At 39.7% G+C, this 19,009-nt stretch overlaps 1 protein-coding gene across 2 annotated transcripts in view; it reads right to left on the bottom strand.

Moving 5' to 3' along the window:
- Window positions 1–19,009, bottom strand: part of NIPBL (NIPBL cohesin loading factor) — a 296,004-nt gene that overhangs the window by 3,054 nt on the left and 273,941 nt on the right. For both annotated transcript variants that reach the window (XM_074952486.1, XM_074952487.1), the window contains exons 35-44: window positions 17,686–17,826; window positions 17,209–17,302; window positions 16,940–17,094; window positions 16,547–16,637; window positions 14,115–14,288; window positions 13,443–13,633; window positions 11,966–12,073; window positions 10,035–10,235; window positions 9,430–9,576; window positions 1–76 (exon numbers count right to left, since the gene is read on the bottom strand). The exon at window positions 1–76 is cut by the window's left edge and continues 226 nt beyond it. In XM_074952486.1, coding sequence (XP_074808587.1) covers window positions 1–76; window positions 9,430–9,576; window positions 10,035–10,235; window positions 11,966–12,073; window positions 13,443–13,633; window positions 14,115–14,288; window positions 16,547–16,637; window positions 16,940–17,094; window positions 17,209–17,302; window positions 17,686–17,826 — 1,378 coding nt within the window. The remainder of the gene's footprint in view (window positions 77–9,429; window positions 9,577–10,034; window positions 10,236–11,965; window positions 12,074–13,442; window positions 13,634–14,114; window positions 14,289–16,546; window positions 16,638–16,939; window positions 17,095–17,208; window positions 17,303–17,685; window positions 17,827–19,009) is intronic.

Raw genomic sequence — 19,009 nt, 5'->3', positions numbered from 1 at the left:
TCTCACTGTTACTGTCACTTTCACTCTCCTCATCAGATGAAGGTTTCCTCTCCTTTCTTTTGTCCTTTACCATAGACTGGAAGGCAGAGAAGATGACAAATATTTAAGAATTATGATAGCATTCAAAAAGATCCTTCCATAATCACAATTCTCTTAACTGTGTGAATTGCCTTTTAATAAAATGTTTTTAGTTCACAGATTATTTGAAATCCACAGACTAAAATTTAAAGTAGGCCCACTTAAAAGTAGTTCAATGACTAAAACATGTCCAAAGTATAAACCTCTTGTTCTGAAACAAAAATTTCATCTAGGTCCAAAACATTGAGATTGGAAGTTGGGAAACCATGCCACCCTTACTTCTGCGCTGCTGCTGGCAGTGGTGCTGCCTTCATAGCTCCACCGCTCTCTGGCCATCCAGCTCTGAAGGCAGTGCCGCTGCCAGAAGCAATGCAGAAGTAAGGGTGGCAAAACCATACCTTTGAAGAGAGACCACCTTTTACAAGTGACCACTTCTGCTAACTCCCATGAGTGGTCACTCTTGGCAGGTTTTGCTGTTGTCCATTTTTATTATTAATAGGAATATGAACAAGTGTCTTAAAATATCATTTGGTTTGCCTTTCTAGATAGAGTTCAAATATTCAAACAGTTTTATTCTTAAAATCTGACAAAGGTTCTCATATGCTTTAAGGGGCCATGACATTCATACCAAGTTTCTCTCCAAGGGAATATTTATGTTGATAATATGGATAAGGTAAAGGAAATTTGCTATTATATAGCCCAGGAGTCGGCAACCTTTCAGAAGTGGCGTGCTGAGTCTTCATTTATTCACTTTAATTTAAGGTTCTGCGTGCCAGTAATACATTTTAACGTTTTTAGAAGGTCTCTTTCTATAAGTCTATAATATATAACTAAACTATTGTTGTATGTAAAGTAAATAAGGTTTTTAAAATGTTTAAGAAGCTTCATTTAAAACTAAATTAAAATGCAAAGCCCCCCTGGACTGGTGGCCAGGACCCAGGCAGTGTGAGTGCTACTGAAAATCAGCTCACCTGCTGCCTTCGGCCTACCCCTGTTATAGCCATAATATGTTTCAGGAAATACAGAATGTATAAACGCATACCAAGTAATATAATTAGTTCAAGCCTACTTGAATGAGACCGGCAGACTGAAATTGAGAGACTTATAACTGGTAATATTTTTAAAATCAATAAATCAAAATACATTTTAGAAATGGCACATATTTACCTATATTTATAAGCAGGATTGACTGCTCTATTTAATCTCAGGAAAAGAAAATTTAGCTATCAAAATATTGTTAACAAAACATTAAAAGGGATCTTTACAAAATTTTGGTTAATGAGAATTATCAAGTTCAGTCAATCCAAAATTGGATCTCAATTTTTCTCTTAAGTAAGTAAAGATCATGTATCTCTGTTTTATATTTGAATAACTATGACAATACTCCTAATTATAAAAGAAAAATTAAAAAGTGCCAGTAGCCCAGCAGTTTATAAGCAGTGTAACAAAACAATGTTTGTGCATGTTAAGGAGATAGGAAAATTTACGTGTGTGTAACTGGGCTTATCTGAAGATATCATTTGACTCGATTCCTTCTCTTGGTCTTGTGCTTCTAGTATGACAGAGCTAGAGATTTCCCTATATCTGAATGTTTTTTGATCTTCTGAAGTTAAAGTAAGCGCACATCATGCACAGATGAAAATGCCAGTGCCACAATGCCACTTAAATATTCATTTTTGTTTCTTGATGACCAGGAAAGAAATAATTTCCCTGTAAGTATAATTTGTGACTGAAATAAATATCTATATGGTAGAATACTCAAGAAGTCAGTCATTAAAAAGACAGTTACCTTTTCCATAACTGGTGTTCTTCGAGATTGTTGCTCATGTCCATTCCATAGTAGATGTGTGTGCTCCCCACATGCACCGGTGCTGTAAGCTTTTCCCTCAGCAGTATCCATGGGGACTGGCTCTGGTGCCCACATGGCATGCAATAAGGGGCACCGCCAGCTCCCCCCACCCTCAGTTCCTTCTTGCCGGAAACTCCAAGAGTGGGGAAGGAGGGCGGGTTGTGGAATGGACATGAGCAACACATCTCTAAGAACACCAGTTATGGAAAAGGTAACTGTCTTTTCTTCTTCGAGTGCTTGCTCATGTCCTTTCCATATTAGGTGACTCCAAAGCAGTACCCCTGGAGGTGGGTAGAGTTCATGGAAGTGCAGATTGCAACACAGCTCTGCTGAACCCAGTGTCATCTCTGGCCTGCTGAGTGATGGCAAAATGAGTGGCAAATGTGTGAACAGAGGACCATGTTGCAGCTCTACAGATGTCCTGGATAGGGATGTGCTCCAGGAAGGCCGCTGAAGATGCCTGAGCTCTCGTTGAGTGGGCTCTGACAATCAGTGACGGTGGAATCCATGCCAGGTCATAACAGGTCCTTATGCATGAGGTGATCCAATTGGAAATCCTCTGTGAGGGCACCGGGTGACCCTTCATCCTATCCGCTGTAGCAATGAAGAATTGAGTTGATTTTTGGAAACGAAAGTAGAAAGCCAAGGCCCTTCAAATGTCCAGGGCGTGAAGATGCCTCTCCTCACTGGTCTTGTGCGGTTTCGGACAGAACACCAAAGATGTGCTGGTTCATATGGATCATGCAGGCTCCCTCTGGATGGAGTGACCGCTCATGGTGAGAGGACCCTGCTGAGCTGGTCTGCCAGAGCGTTCTTGACACCAGGAACGTGACAAGCTTCCAGGTGGATTTCGTGGCTGATGCAGAAGTCCCATTGATAGAGTGCCTTTTGACAGAGAGCCGACGTACACACTCCCCCGTTGCCTGTTGATGTAGAACATCAAGGTTGTATTCTCCCATCAGGACTCGTACCACCTTGCCTAACAGGTGGGGCAGGAAGACTCCACATGCCAGCCGGACTGCTCGGCGCTCTTTGACGTTTATGTGCAACTTCGCCTCCTCCGGGGACCACATCCCCTGTGTCTGGAGGTCGCCGAGATGTGCACCCCAGCTGAGGTCCAAGGTGTCTGACACCAACTCGATGGAGTGAGGGGGGTTGTCGAATGGAACCCCCTCTAGGACTGTCCTGAGGTCGGTCCACCATTGCAGCGAGGTAAGTATTGCCTGGGGAATGGTAACGATCTTTTCCATGGGGTCTCTGGACTGGGAATAGACTGTCCCCAGCCATTGTTGCAGGGGCAGGAAAGGATGGATCTGGGGAATAGTCTGCTAGGTCACTCTCGGGCGCACCCTCAAAATGACCGTTTGGCCCCCTGCTTATTACGGGTCGAGCCGGACTGGGGAGAGGGTGGAGGCGGTTGGCTCAGGCAGTGCTTGTAGCCCTGGGCTCGTTTATGGGGCTGGTCCTGCCGAGGCTGACTCCCCTGGCCCTGCGGCTGCTGCGGTTTGAACCGCTTACGAGCCGGGGCTGGGACGTAGAGACACAGGGTTTTTAAGAGTGGTGCAGGAGTCCTTGAGGCCATGCAACTTGCTGTCTGTTTGCTCCACAAATAAGGCCCAGCTGTCGAAGGGCAGGTCCTGCACTGACTCTTGAGCCTCGGTGGACAACCCAGAGAGGTCACAGCCAAGAGGCTTGCTACATGGAGACAGCGGAAGCCCTGGTGCGGGCAGCAGTGTCCGCAGTTTCTGACGCCACCTGTAGGGCCGCTGTCATACCCTCATCAAGGATTGCTCAGAACTCCTCCTTGATAGCCTCGGGGAGCAACCCTTCAAACTTGGCCATGGTTTGCCACACATTGAAGTCATATCGGCCTAGAAGGTCTTGGTGTTTGGCCACTCTCAGCTGAAGGCTGGAAGACGAATAAACCTTTCGCCCAAAAAGATCCAGCCTCCTTGAGTCTTTATTTTTGGGGGTGGCCCTGGGTTGTCGCTGCTTTTCTTTGTGGTTAACCGCATCGACCACAAGGGAATTGGGGGCTGGGTGGGAGTATAAGTACTCATGCCCTTTGGTTGACACGAAGTGTTTGCATTTGGCCCTTTTAGAGATAGGGGCCAGGGAGGGGGGGGGGGTCTGACACAGGGCTTTAGTGATCTCTAGGTTTCAGAGTAGCAGCCGTGTTAGTCTGTATCCACAAAAAGAACAGGAGTACTTATGGCACCTTAGAGACTAACAAATTTATTTGAGCATAAGCTTTCGTGGGCTATAGCCCACTTCATTTGATGCACAGAATGGAACATATAGTAAGAAGATATATATATATACATACATACATACAGAGAACATGAAAAGGTGGAGTAAGAGGCTAATTAATTAAAATGAGCTATTATCAGCAGGAGAAAAAAACTTTCGTAGTGATAATCAAGATGGCCCATTTAGACAGTTGACAAGAAGGTGTGAGGATTCTTAACATGGGGAAATCTTTTTAGTGATCTTAGAAACCCCTTGATGAAGGGGTACAGCCACCCTGGCAGGAGCTGAACAGCAGACAACGTCAAACAGAGAGTCCGAGGTCTCTTCCAATTCTTCTGCCTGAAGCCCCAGGTCAGAAGCAACCCTCTTCAAAAATTCCTGGTGCGCCTTGGTGTCACCCTGAGGAACTGGGTGAGGGGGCCCTGTGATAGCTTCATCTGGCGATGATGAGGACGATGCAGTGGGAACCTCCATGTCCATTGGTGGTTCTGCAGCTTACTCCCCTGGGTCCTCCTGGACCCGAGGGGTCTAATCCCCTGAAGTCTCCAGCACCAGTGGGGGACGGGATACCAAGGCTGCTGGTCTCTCCGAGGCTCCTGATAGTGGTAGGGCAGCCTGGGTGAACCTCCAAGGGTTCCATGGGTACCATGGCACCGGCCACTGCACTTGGGGCCATGGGACAGGTTTCAGTGCTGATAATTTTCAGAGGGGTAGCATGTTAGTTTGTATCAGCAAAAACAATGAGGAGTCCTTGTGGCATCTTAGAGGCTAACTAATTTATTTGGGCATAAGCTTTTGTGGGCTAAAACCCACTTCATCAGATGAGCCCACAAAAGCTTATGCCCAAATAAATTTGATAAGTCTCTAAGGTGCCACAAGGACTCCTCATTGTTGGCGCTGATAATGTAGTCGGCACTGTTGGTAGTCAGGGAACCCTGAGATGGAGCTACCAGTGGAGCAGTCAGTCCTGGGCGACCAGGATTGGGCCGAGTGGTGGCTTTTGTCCGACCAGTGCCAGTCGCTGCATCTCGAAGCCGACCTATCCAAGCAAGACTGTCTTTGTCAGGCTCTCGGGGACCAACGGAGTTCACTGGATCTGCGTCGGATACCCAGTGATCCATGCCTCATGCTACTCGACCAGTACCGGGACATCTAACGGGACCAGGAGCTACTCTGGCAACTGGCTCATGAGGATCATCCTGAGTAGGGCGACCTTACTTCTGGAGACGGGCGATGATGGCCCAGTGAACGGCTGTCTCTGGAGCCTGATTGGTCCCAGGATCGATACCGGGCCACTGAAGATGGTCAGGGCCGATCTCAGAGTTCTTGCGCATGCCTCAGAGGGTCTGTGCCAATCTAGCGGCAAGGTACACCTCGAATACCTCAATCGGTGCCCCCCGGTGTGGGGACCAAAGAGCCGGTGGCGACCCTTACACTGCGTCATGTGGGCGCCGCTCCAGAGGGCGCCACAGCTGGTCCCCTATGGATACTGCTGAGGGAAAAACTTCCAGCACTGGTGCATGTAGCAAAGACACACACCTAATATGGAATGGACATGAGCAAGCACTCGAAGAAGAACTTTGCATTTCCCAACTCTAAAAGGAAGGTGGAATGCCAGCAAGGAATCAAGTCAAACTATATGTTAAGAGCCAATTACAGCTAAATGTCTTTCCCCTCTAAAGATACTGTGTTGACTGGATTCCAGCTCTTAGAGACTATAAAGAGTAAGGGAAAATTGCACAAACTATACATTTTTTAAGTCACAGAGAAAGAAAGAAACTAACTGAGTTAATTTCATATACCGAGGAAAACCAGAAGATTTCCCAAAACATCTTTCAGAAACGGAAAGTAAGAATTGGGTGAGAATGAACAGGTGAACAAGTCAACTGTATGGCCACATAGACCCTTCCAATCAGAACAACAATATATGGTTTATATTAGCATCAATTTAAGAAACTGGACCAAATACTAACGAAATGGCCTGAAGCCTTATTTATGCTGGTAATTACCAAAGATAGACTACCTTAGTAAGGATCAACAGAAGGAGGTTACGGGGAAGATCTTTAAAATGAGAATGTTGAACTTCATCTAACCCAGTGGTTCCCAAACTGGGGTTCGCAGAACGTTATGAGGGTTGACCAGAAAAAATTTCACTAATGGCGGCCAGAAGACCCTGGGCATTGAGGCAGCAGGTGGCGCCCGGTTGCAGGGCAGACAGCCCGAGCCCCAGGGAGAGTGGGGCAGGGCAGTTAGGGCTGGCAGCCCGAGCCCCGGCGGTCAGTGGGACCTGCAGCCCGAGTTCAGTGGAGCTCGGTTGACCAGGGCGGTCAACGGGGTCCAGCGGCAGGAGCCCTATGGATTGCGGAGGAAATTTAAACTTAAATCCCTGAAAATATTCATTTTTAGGAGGGGGTTCATGAGATTTTACAATTTAGTGAAAGGGGTTCGCGGGCTGTTAAAGTTTGGGAACCACTGATCTAACCCCTAAGTCAGCTCCTAGCACAGTTTGGCAATTGGAATATTGCCTTTCAGAATAAAAGCAATCCTCAGTCTTAGTCATGAAACTGAGCGAAGCGATCAGGGACAAAGGCTGGGATTTTCAAAAGGAAAATATCACCATGAGATTATAGCTGAACATATACACTCAGCAAGTATCTCTGCCTTCCTGACTGCACAAGTAACTCCTTTCCACTGGAGATAAAGTCCACTGAGAATGCAAAGAATCAAAATTACACATCATTGCAAGACCTAATAGTCAGTTATCTCAGAGGACTTACTCCTCAGAGAAGTGTGTCCCATCCCTATACTACAGTCAAAAAAGGCTATAGACCCATCTATAAAATGGCCATAAGTCCATATTTAAGTACCTGTGGAGTCTGAGTGTGTGCTCATGAGCACCTCTGAAAATATGGTTACTTATTTAATTGCTTAATTACTGATTTTGTTGTCCAGTTACAGGCACCCACAATTAAAAATCTTGGCTTATTTATATTTTGCAAACTCACTAATGAAGTCTTGAATGGAAGCCTCAAGAGATCTGAGGTACTCTGTTACAACCAGAGTTTGGGGTAATGTTTCCGATTCTTGGAGATACTCCAACACATCGATCAAATTTAGAATAAAGAAAAGGGACATAAGACAATATATGTGAGCAGAAAAGCCTTTAACCTATACTGGCATGTTGCACAAGGAGATTTGATGCAGTGAAAGCCAGGTCGGCCATTTGCACATCTTCTACTGAGGAAGCATCAAGGAGCCATCTAGACACATCCAAACTGTGGCAGCGCAGAAAACCCACCCTCAGTCTGGATCCTGATTACTTTAAAGGATGAAATGGTATCAAATCAAAATGGACTTAAAGAAACCACAGTGCACCAACAAGTAACGCCAGAACACTGGGGACCCTACAGAGAACAGGACAGACAAAAACTACAAATGATATAGACTCACATTCTAAACAAAGCTGCAGGACTGACAGGAGAGCAGGCATTGGATGCACCTGTCCTGGCTCCAGTGGCGCTCCTTTACTGAATGTATAAGAACAGCATGAAAATTGTATGCTTTAGAGGGCCCCAAAGCCCTAGGACTTTTTACACAAGATACACCTGCGGTGCCTCAAAGGGTGAAAAAAGGGATACTCCTGCCTATCTCACTCTAGGCCAAGACTCCAGAGCAGGAATCTAGTCAATATGGTATCTTTAGAGAACAAGAAAAGAAACAATAAGTTAACAGATTTTAGTTTTAGGTACTATAAGCAATTGTTCATATTTTTAAAACTAGGAAAATTATCTTAACAGGAACCTTTTAAGAATTATTCAGTATATGTTAAGACCAATTAACATGAGTTTTGTACCTATTTCTCAAAAAATTGGACAAGCAAAAAAAACCCCCCCAAAACAGGCAAATCTAACATTAATGTGAGTTTTGACGTTTTAGATTCACATTTACTTCATTTCTTGTTCTCTACAGGAGGACGGTTTATAAACAGTTAATTTTTTGCTGCAGTATAAAATATTATTATGTATAGAAAAGCTATTTTAGGTCAGTTAGAGATTGCTAAATTGTATTTTCTCTGATGACTGTATGATTGGACTCATGATAACTAAGACACTTAGTTATATATGCAGAAGGATACAATTATTAGTACCTATGAGTAATAAAATAAGAATTCTAAAACATTTCTGAAATAGTTTGTTATAATGCGTGATATATAAGGAATACATGATAGTTTGGTATGATATAAGGGTTTCATTGTCATTTATTCGAGTTGTCCTGCATAAGTTGCTCATGACTTTGGCACTCATTAGTAAAGCAGCAATCTCAAACTCATTCATACAAACCTTTAGACAATACTACATATGCATTATATATCTTATATATAAAATATTCGATGTTATTTTATTTTGTAAATATTTAATCAAAAATGGTTTACTGGCAAATTGTTCTTTAAAAAGCAACAGTTTGAAAACTGCCCAGAGGTTTCGTATTACTACAGTGGAGGAAATCAAAGGGGAATTCAATTTTTATATCACTTGCACATTTGCTCTGCATATACATAAGTAAAGATCATTCAATTTTGTTTTTAAATTCAGTGAATGGAGCTCTTGTCTCTCAAAATCGCTACCATGATTTAAAATACTTTCCGCCTCACAGAGGCCTACAGATGATGATGCTTAGTATGACTGAAAGAGTCAACTACTATTGCAGCTTAAAAAATTACTAGTGAAACTATTTGTAATCAAGAGGCACACAATGTACACACTATAATGAAGAAAAGTGCAAGTGAAGAGCCATATGGGCAAAGTAAATGAATATATTTGAGCTGTATAGATAGAAAGCTTGCCAACAGGCAGATCCATTCAAAACATTTTCTGAGTAGCAAGGGCAACATACCAATAAAGTCAGATTGCTTATAGCTCAGATATTCATGATGGATTAAAGGTCCTAGAGCTATGTAACCTGGATTCTTGGATCCCCCCTCCCTGACAAACATTAAATCTGACAATACCAGTCTTATTTTCTTCCATCTCTAATATTTTCCACTGACTTTCAAAATTAATGAAAAATCCTGAAAGTTTCTGAACACAGATCTATCACACCTTGCCAGAACTGAGAGTGATTTATGCTATTGGTTGCAAAGTAATGTTATTTATTATCCATGTGTGCAACACTGGAATGACTGGGAAGTGCTCATTATGGTGTCAACATAACTTCATTGCAACAAGTTATTAATATATCATAAATGCACTTACCTCCTTAAATGACTGTAATAGGTTACTACCAGAAACTGACAGTGTAATGTCTATATGATGCATTATAAACAGTGGCTCTTCCTGTGTTTGATAAGGAAAACACGCTAGATTGTCTGCTATATACAAGAGCATATTCACCTCTGTTTTCTGCAAGTTTAAAAAAATAAACATTTTATATAAATATATATCTAATACACACACACACAAAAAACATTATAGTCTAGTTTATGCACTGCTTTCCAAGGGTCTTGGTGCAAAACATCAACATGTACTTCATCCAAAGTAACTTTTCCACCTTGAAAACATTATGCACATGCAAAGTTTGCGTCACACATGAACTTGCATTATTCCTGCTCTATCCAAACTGGGCTTAAGTAGATATAAAATGGTTGAAGAGGATGTTATTTAAGTGGAAATACACTTAGTTTTGCAGCAAAATAAAAAAGACTAGGGAAGTAAAGTTAGCCAGGCCAAAATTCACCAAGTCTCATAAAAACACATAAAATAAGGACACCAACATTCATCATTTGAACTTGTTACAGTATATTTTATGAAAAACTTATTCTAATTTCTTTTTAAATGAGGTACATTTATGTAATGCTTACTGCTGTGTCATCAAAGAGGTTGAGTAAAGAAATTAGAAAGGCTCGTCTGTGCTGACGGTTCCCTCGGATCATGGAGTATAGATGTGAACACAAAGCGCTGGAGGATTCATCATGCCTAAAGCCCCTTACAGGATTCTTTGGGCACATGTTGATTGCCTGTTGTACCTGGTAAGACATCTTCATACCAGCCACTGCTTTCATCTAAAATTATAAAATATTTATTTTTGTTTAAATTGTGGCTTTCAAAACAGTCACACAAAAAGAAAAATAATTTTGTCAAATTGAAAAATTTTCATTTGAAATTAATGTCTTCCTCATCTTATTTTCATTAGCCTCAAATTAAAAACACAATTTTCAAAACCCTACCACTTCCTTCACATTTACTCTTTCCCCATGGATTTGTAGTACCCCTGATATTTATTGTAAAATTTAAGCTTTACTTTATATATATATATTTTTAAAGCCTCTAGCCATTCTAGGTGTGCAGTTACATTTCCAAACAAATTGATGCAGCATTGTTTTCTTGAGTTTGCAAATAGACCGAAATAGCTGTAAGAAAGGTAAAAGCAGTCCCATTCATGTCAAGGGGGTGTTGAAACTGAAGCGTAATGACTGTTTTATGTGAATATCTCTATTAACTGCCCTAATAGAAGCATCCAGCTAAAATGATGATTCAGAGCAGGCAGATATTTCATAAATTTGAAATGATTTTCCACAGGAATAATGTTGAAAGTTGTAAAGTTTTCCCTGAGTGTTCTACCAAATTTGAATTTTTGAACTTGAAAATGTCTTAACCCTCTCATCTCACTCTACATGCACAGGATGACCAACAGAAACTCCCAATTATCTGCATGTGCCTCGGTCTCTCAGCTGATTTTAGTTAAGCCCAGGATTTGTTCCAGTTTCAGTATCAACTGGATGCCTGACCAGCCCGTGTTCCCACCACTCCCTGTGCTTTGGCCTGTGCTTCTATCCCCTGTGCTTCCATCATCCTCACCTACATGGAGAGTAACTCAGGTCTCAGTTGACTACATTCGGGACCCCACCTGCCAGCCTCTCTATTAAATTAAGTATGTACTTGGGTACAATGAGTGCAGTGACTCCAAATTCTAGTGATGGATGAACTGGAGTGCCATGGGATTTGGAAGGTCCCATAATCTAGTGCACACACACAGCTCACTAGAGAGCCAGGCAGTTGGGCACTCAGTTCCACATCAAGATAAGGAGGAGGTTTTGGGGGTGTCTGTAGGGAAAAATAAAGCAATGGAAAGGCCAGGGATGGAAATTAATCTGGAAGGCCAGGTAGAGTGAATGGTAATATCTCACAACACTAAGAGCCCTCACCTAGCTTCCTCCTCTCTCTAGGACAAGGTACCCAACTACAAGCACCTTCCTATGCTCCCTCTACTCGAACTCCAGCTTCCAAAACCCTGGTGTCTCCCACAGAGAAAAAGTACATGTAACATATAACATTTTCCTAGTATATAAATATTAAGGTGCTACTGCTATGGTTTTTTAGAAGACATTCTCTTCTCTATTCTGTTGAAGATTAGGAGAGTTGTTCCTTGTGATCAAACAGATGATCACAGTTACTTGGCCTGTGATACTCAATGAGCAAGATACTACTAACCATTATAAGTAAGGGAGTTTTAAGGTTGAATGAAACACTTTAGAGCAAATATGAGAACTAGGAATGCTTCCCATTTCTGTTATTCTAAATCTTCAACTCTGAGACAAAACTGCTCCTTCACAACTCTATCGTTTCAGATGAAGAGGTCACAACTCAATTTCCCAACACAAGTAGAATTAATAAACAGATAAATATAACCATATTTTCCTATTCCTGCAGTTTGGACTTGTACTTTTCTAGTCTCTTGAGAGAGCAGAGAATCAGCATTTTGTTTAAGTTACGTAATGTTAGAATTACATACATGAATGAATCCAGCATATTTTTTGTCTATTTCCACCAGTTGCTGGTCAGCTTTGTTCCGCATAGAGGGCTCTGGATCTGTGCCCATAGCAATTAAATATGGCACACACTAGAAAAGAAACAGATGAAAATATACAAAGGCATTATACACCAGAAATGTATGTGGCTATACGCACTGCTACATGCATAAATTTCATCTCACATTATTATTTATGTTAAATTGTTAATAGTTGAGCAACTAGAATGTGACACCTTATGCGACTTACAGCTTGATGGCTTCTTTTAGGCAAGAGCACAAGTTATAAAGAGGGGAGATGATCCAAGGACACGAGCATATTAAAAACTAAAAATTTGTGCCAGAACACAGGTGGTATTCCCAGTATCTCTCTTCCACTGGGCCACACTCTAGGACCTCAGACTGGAAAAATGAGGTGTTTTTAGCAATTTGTTGATCTATTTTAAACACCACTTACGCCAATGTAGACAAAGACAGCAGTGTTTCAAAACATGTTACCAGTTCATGATCAATCCTAGGATCCTTGGTCCAGGAGATTCTAGGGTTGACCACAACTTGCTAGCATGTTTTGAAACATCAATGTCTGTCTACACCAGGTGCTGACAACAGAGTTAAAAGTGGTGTTTAAAAATTTAGAAAACACTTTTGCTGAGCACACATTCAATTTCCAAGTCTAGACAGGACCTAGTAATTTGCCTCATGGCAAGCCTGAAATTTGGAAGCTATTAATATATTTAAAATATATGGGTCTCAAGTAAATTTGTTATACAGTTTGGTCTAGGAATTATCTACTTGAGGCTTGAGATATCTCCTCAATATTTTCCCAGAATTCTTCCAAAACAAAGGAGGATACAAAAGAATCTGTGGGAAATTATGGATAGAGGTAAGTAAAATAGTCTACGCTTGTTAGCCACACCTCTATAGATTTTCACTGTAATAGATAAACACTATTTAGCTAAGATTCACAGGTGAAGAAAATTACTTGAAAATAAACTACAAATAGCTCTAACATTAGCTCTAGAACTTCAGTCCAAAGTAGTGTTTTGCGGGGAAAGATGCTGGTAAAAGAATCTAATGAATGGAATGTAAAGAAGACAGACCATGGATGTAAGTGTGCCTGAACACTAACTGGGGTCTGATACCATATAACAGAAACCAGTGCACTCCATCATGCATTTAATAAGTGCTGCTTAAAAATGATTAAACTCAAATTTAATTTATAAGCCAACAAAAGGGTTAGTCTTTGGAATCCTGTTGGCTTTCAATACAGAAGAATTCTAGACATCTGTTGTATGTAAAACAGCCTCTCCAAACGAAGTATCCCCAAAAGAAGAAACTACTGTAACAGATTTGGGGGAGGGGGGAACACACACATACTGGAAGTTTATCTAGCAGCCATGGGAAATTCTGAGATTTTCTTGTGTAAAAGAAAAAAGAAATACAGCACATTAACATTACATACCTGAACTGGATGGATAAGACCCTGGTTTAATGTCAGTGCAATGACATTTAGAGCAAAGTGGCGAACGCTGGACTGTGCATGAAAGAAAGCCTCAAGAACCTGTTTCAGATAAAGTTGCATGATGGAGCTGCTCATCCCTGAGGAAATATCTCCCATTTCTTTCAGATCCTCCTGTTTTGCTACTTTCTTCCCTGTAGAAAGGAACAAAAGCAATTGTTTGTGCCAAGATCTTTGGGAAACCACTAACTTATTCTACTCTACATACTATTCCTCATATTCTTTATGACATATTTAAGCTTCAGAATGGTCCCATAACACAGCCCTGAAGATTTCTTGTTTTATAATGCCTGAAAATTAATAATTTCAGAGAAGAATTTGATAATAGAAAAAGCAAAGCACTCATTATTTTAACTGCAAGAATTTAAGTATTACACCTTTTGGATTTTTCCCCAGCAACTTAAAACTTGAAGTTAAGAACAGAACTCTGTACTCTATACCTCTTGGTGTGGCTATGTATAAAAGATGTTCCTGAAATCTTTATCTAAGGTAATGTATGTATATATGAATAATTAGACCCAAAAAACCCTTATGAATCAGTTAAATTAAAAGGTTGTTTTCATGTAACAAAAGTTACATTTTGAACGTTTTCTTAACACAGCGCTCATCACTCACACTCTCTATCTGCCTGTTGCATACGTGTATCCTCCTCCTGTAGATAGGTTTGGAGATTTTTTAACACCTGGATTTTTAAGTTTACTGAGCTATTCTTATCAGACAGAATGCTGTTGTACAGAGTCTTCACCTCCTGCTCAAACATTAGACTTGGGTGTTGAATAAATGCAAATCCTGAAAGAAAAAAATAAGAAAGATCCCACTTGGTTGCCTTGCAATTACTGTGCTTACATTTTCAAGGTAAACTAGTAAAATCTTCCATCATACATATATGAAATAAAATACAAAGAATCACTCAAAAATTGGAAACACAACAGAAGAATGTTGGAGAATCAGGAGTTCTTGATTCTATTCCAGGCTCTGAAGGGGAGCATGATCTAGTGCTTATGCAGTCAAATACACAGCGCATTAATTCTCAAAGGCAGCATGGCTAAATGAATTTTATTCTCAGCTCTGCTAGAAGTGACCTCATGCAATCAATCTCTCATTTATCCCATTTATAAAATGGGAAAATTATACATGTCCATCCTATAATAGAGGTCTAAGGTCTTGCTCAATCATACGTCAGTGGGAACACTGAGACTCAGACATATACAGACTCTAAACCCTTTCTTGAAAACTATTATGAAGGAAAGGAACTGTTTGTTTTCCTTCCCCCTGCCCAAAAGGTAGAGAACTGGTCTCTTATCAGTTGTAGGGTTCTTTTTGGTCTTCTCCCCATCACCCTTCACTCCCCTCCCCAATTTTAATCCAGAATGATGGACATCATCTGAGATAACATAAGTGGGTTTGGAGTACTGCTGATTTATAGCCTCACACAGCATCACAAGTGGCAGGGATGCAGCTTTCCTTTGAGAAGACTGGGAATTCTGCCACATATTAGACCATTACTTGGTTTATTTGTCCTAACTCTTGTTGGTCTGTGCCTTTCAGGAGTGGCAGAGGTTGAATATCCCTTTACTTCTTTTCGACCACAGGTAGTAAAGATCTTTAATGAGTAAAAACAACAAAGTGCAAAACAAAAAAGAAAATAAAAGGAAAAGGAAATAATGGAAGAAGAAAAGAATATACATGGAAAAACCCAGCATGAAACAGTGGAGGGGGCTAACTGGCTGAAGCCAAGGGAATCAAGGTTCTATAAAGCTGGTTTCTTGCACCTAGAAAAGTTAGTGCAGGAAAAGACTTTGTTCAAGAAAAAGCTCAGTTCATCCAGTGGGTGGAAAAAAGGAAAGAGAAAGGGGTAAGGATGTTCTTTGGTAGGGATTATTATTATCTGCATGAACGTGCAACGACATTTTGTTACCTGATCTTTTCTAGCTAATCTGATTCACTTTTTAAAAGGGATTTTAAATTTAAAGTAGTATTTTTGATATATAACTTTCTTTCCTCCACTCACTGATTTAAATGAGTCTACAACCCACAATTCCGATGGAAAATTCTCCTTATCCTCCCTAATACGTTTTCCTTATTGCTTACTATGTCCAAATGTTTCAGATGGGGGAGAGGGAAAATTTGCTATCTGACAATTTTCTTTTAAGAATGACCTCACCTTTAGTCTGCCTCCACCTGAAAATAAATTATTTGGGGGGCTTTAAGATGATTGTCTCAGAGACCATGTAAGTAATTAACACAGCTGTATAAAGTAGTACTCCTAAGAGCTTATGTTTGGTCTGCTAGTAAGGATTTAATATTTCCATACTTTATATGGAAGTACACATCTGGAGCAGAAAGAGTGTGGCAAAGCCTCAGACCCAGACCCTTGTAGGCAAGTCAAAACTTGCAAGAAGTGGCAAACTTCTTGCTAGCCATTTCCAGAAAGAAACTGTTAGAGCCTATGTATGTTATCGCCTATTGACATCTAAGGGGATGATCCTCAGCTGTTGTAAATGGTCATAACTCCACTGACTTCAGCTAAGGATCTAATGCATGGTTGCATCACCTAAGACTTTCCCAGATGTTTTTGGCTTGCTAATAATCTTTTGAATCTCATGCCTTGGCGGTGTAAAACTCAAGAAGTAGCAGATTATAAACTACTTTCATTTTGAAAAATGATGGTACCATTAGTTTAGAAATCTGATACTTTTGAACATTGTAAAGAATTATCTATACACATCAGGAAGGCATACACTGTGAAAATATATTTCTCACAAGAAAGAGAAAAGAGCCCCTTTTGACCAATTTGCTACAGACTATGTTCAAATATCTTCAGACATGCAGGGAAGTATATTTAAGATCTCTATGAACAACAAATTTAAAATTCAAAAAGCAACCAAAATTTGCAGATAATATTAGTTAGGTACATATCCCTTAAAAAAGATGCCAAAGCTTTTTAAATGAACCAACTTCCTGTAAAAAACAAACTACATATACTATTCCCCTGAGATGCACAATTACTGATTCAATTAAAAACAAAAAAATGTAGTAATTCTTACCTAAACCAATAATGGCTTTTGTTTGTACCTCTTCATCTGAATGTTTTGTAAAATACATCAGCAGTTCAAGTACTTTATCCTTAATGTTAACCTGGCCAAATTAAAACACAAAATATTGGTGACTTAAGAAGAAACAGCTAATTTTTAGATTCTACTTAAAACAATCTTTAAAACCTAATTGCAAAGTGAAACACACATCACTGACACCAGAGCTTTCCCAAAATAAATAAATAAATTGTTGCAAATTACAAGTACAGTCTAGCTTCACTGTGAAGACTTTACTTCACTGTTTCAAATGACCAAACCTATTCTGTTCTATTTCCAAGTTACAAGTTTTTTAACTTTACCTGTTTAAACACAAGACACCGAGAAGGTAAACACAGTGTATTTTACCTTACTGTTGCCTTTAAAATCTTCCTGATCAAAATCAAAATGGCGACACAGTGCTCCAACAGTGAAAAGAGATCTAAGGAGTGCTGGTTTATTGGCTGTAAGTATAGTACTGTTTGGGTCTTCCTGGTGTTGACTTTTTAATTTTGAAAGTGCACCTAAAATAAGAGAAAAGATTTAATCATAGCAAATACTGCACTCCTGAAATGACATGCATAACCAAAACTTTTATAAAATTGTTTAATAATAGTATGCTCTGATATTTAACTTACCATAGTATCTATTAAAACAGGCCCACACAAATTTATAATTTTGAGTAACCTTGTTTACAACAGCCCCAAGACAGCTCACACAGTGCTGCACTACCTGAAGATAAGACAGAAAATGTTTATAACCATTTATTTAGAAATCAAGATAGAGATTTTTCAAAGCAGTCTCGAGATATAAAAACATATTATTTATTTAAAACTAACAGAAGATAAAGGTCTAAATCTTCAAGACTACTTTGAAAATCTCAGATCAAGTACATAACAACTAAAGTGTAATAATAAATACACAAACTCCGGTAGATCAAGAAAGTTAGTTGGCCATTTACACTATCACAGGTACAGCCAGTTTTTCATAACTGCCATTCAAACATTAACAGGGAAGAAATGTTCATGCTTTCATCTTAAATAATTTCTACATATTCCACATCAAACTGAACCAAAACCATTACATTAATTTAAAAAGTAGAAATTAAATCTTACCGTCATGCCGTATTTGATTATAAGTTTCATGAGATCTTCCTCAATAGTGGCAAGGAAGGTCTCACTTGGATGCTCCATCAATGGCACCACCAGCTCTAAGATTTTTGCAACATTGCAGATCACCATGAAATCATTTTGAGTCTGTAAGAATAACATTTACAATGATTAAACATTTTCACCATTTTCCTGTATAAGAACTAAGTATTTCTAATGTTATTTCAGGTTTGAGAATAACTTAATAAATCACAGTTTTTCAGTAAAAGTATACACTGATATTCAAAGATCTAACTTTCCCGTGAAGTATGTTTTAGGTAGCACTTCCCCATAGAAAAAGTTTGGCTAAGGGTTTAAAGACAACAATTTAAATTTGTTACTATGTTCAAAAGTATTGCTATGCTATGATCATCAAATTTAAACCGTTGTCTTTAATTACTAATCCAATACTTTTTCACGAGGAAATAAATGAGTCCAGGTGAGATAACTGTTCTTGTAAAGATAAAAGTTATTGATGTGAAAAGTAAGTTTTATTTTATGGTTAAAATATTCTTCATGTTGTCTTTGGTAATTATTATTTTGTAATTAATTATTACAAAACATGTCATGATATATCCTAAGCATAACAGGAATGCTGTCACTTAATTTAAATTCTGCACATAGGAGGGAATACAGAGTAACTAGGTTTTCTGAATTTAAATATTTGATAACATATCATGAAAAAGGTACACACCTATATACCTTAATACACAGGTATACACTGTTTAATAAAATGTAACATTTTGATAACTATCATGGATTTAATATAGTTGCAATGGATAATATTCACCCAGAGGCACAGGGACCATGTAAATCCCTCTGTATCACTTAAGTTCTCTAGAGTGGCTGCATGGGGTGGGGAGGAAGGGGTTCTGGACCCCCTTTATGTTGCAAAGAGATTCTCCTTTCCAGCCACTTATAGGATGGTGTGGGAAGACTAAAGATCTAGGGGGACCGGAGGGGAGGTTCTCAAAGGAGAAGGAGAAAGAACTCAAACAAGTGGGAGGATTTGATTTTAAGAGACAAGAGTAGGTGAAATAAAAAATGTTATTTAAAGTTACTCAGCAAAGTATTAAACAGCTTCTTATTGTTTTCTCTGTTTAAAAAAGTTCCATAGATTTCCAAAGAGTAGTCAGCAGAAACTTTAGTTAGTAGGGACTTTAAAAGGACAAACAAAGAAGCTTGCATTATATACAATGAAGGAGGAGGAACCTGAATAGGGACTCCAGGAGAAGGTAACATGGTCAGCATGATAGGCTAGGAATGCAACCTAATTTATTTCAGCTCTGAA

This window comes from Natator depressus, chromosome 5, assembly GCF_965152275.1.
Source record: "Natator depressus isolate rNatDep1 chromosome 5, rNatDep2.hap1, whole genome shotgun sequence".
Classification (NCBI taxonomy): Eukaryota; Metazoa; Chordata; order Testudines; family Cheloniidae; genus Natator; species Natator depressus.
Note: the sequence above shows the minus strand (reverse complement) of the source record. Positions and strands in the feature narration are given on the sequence as shown.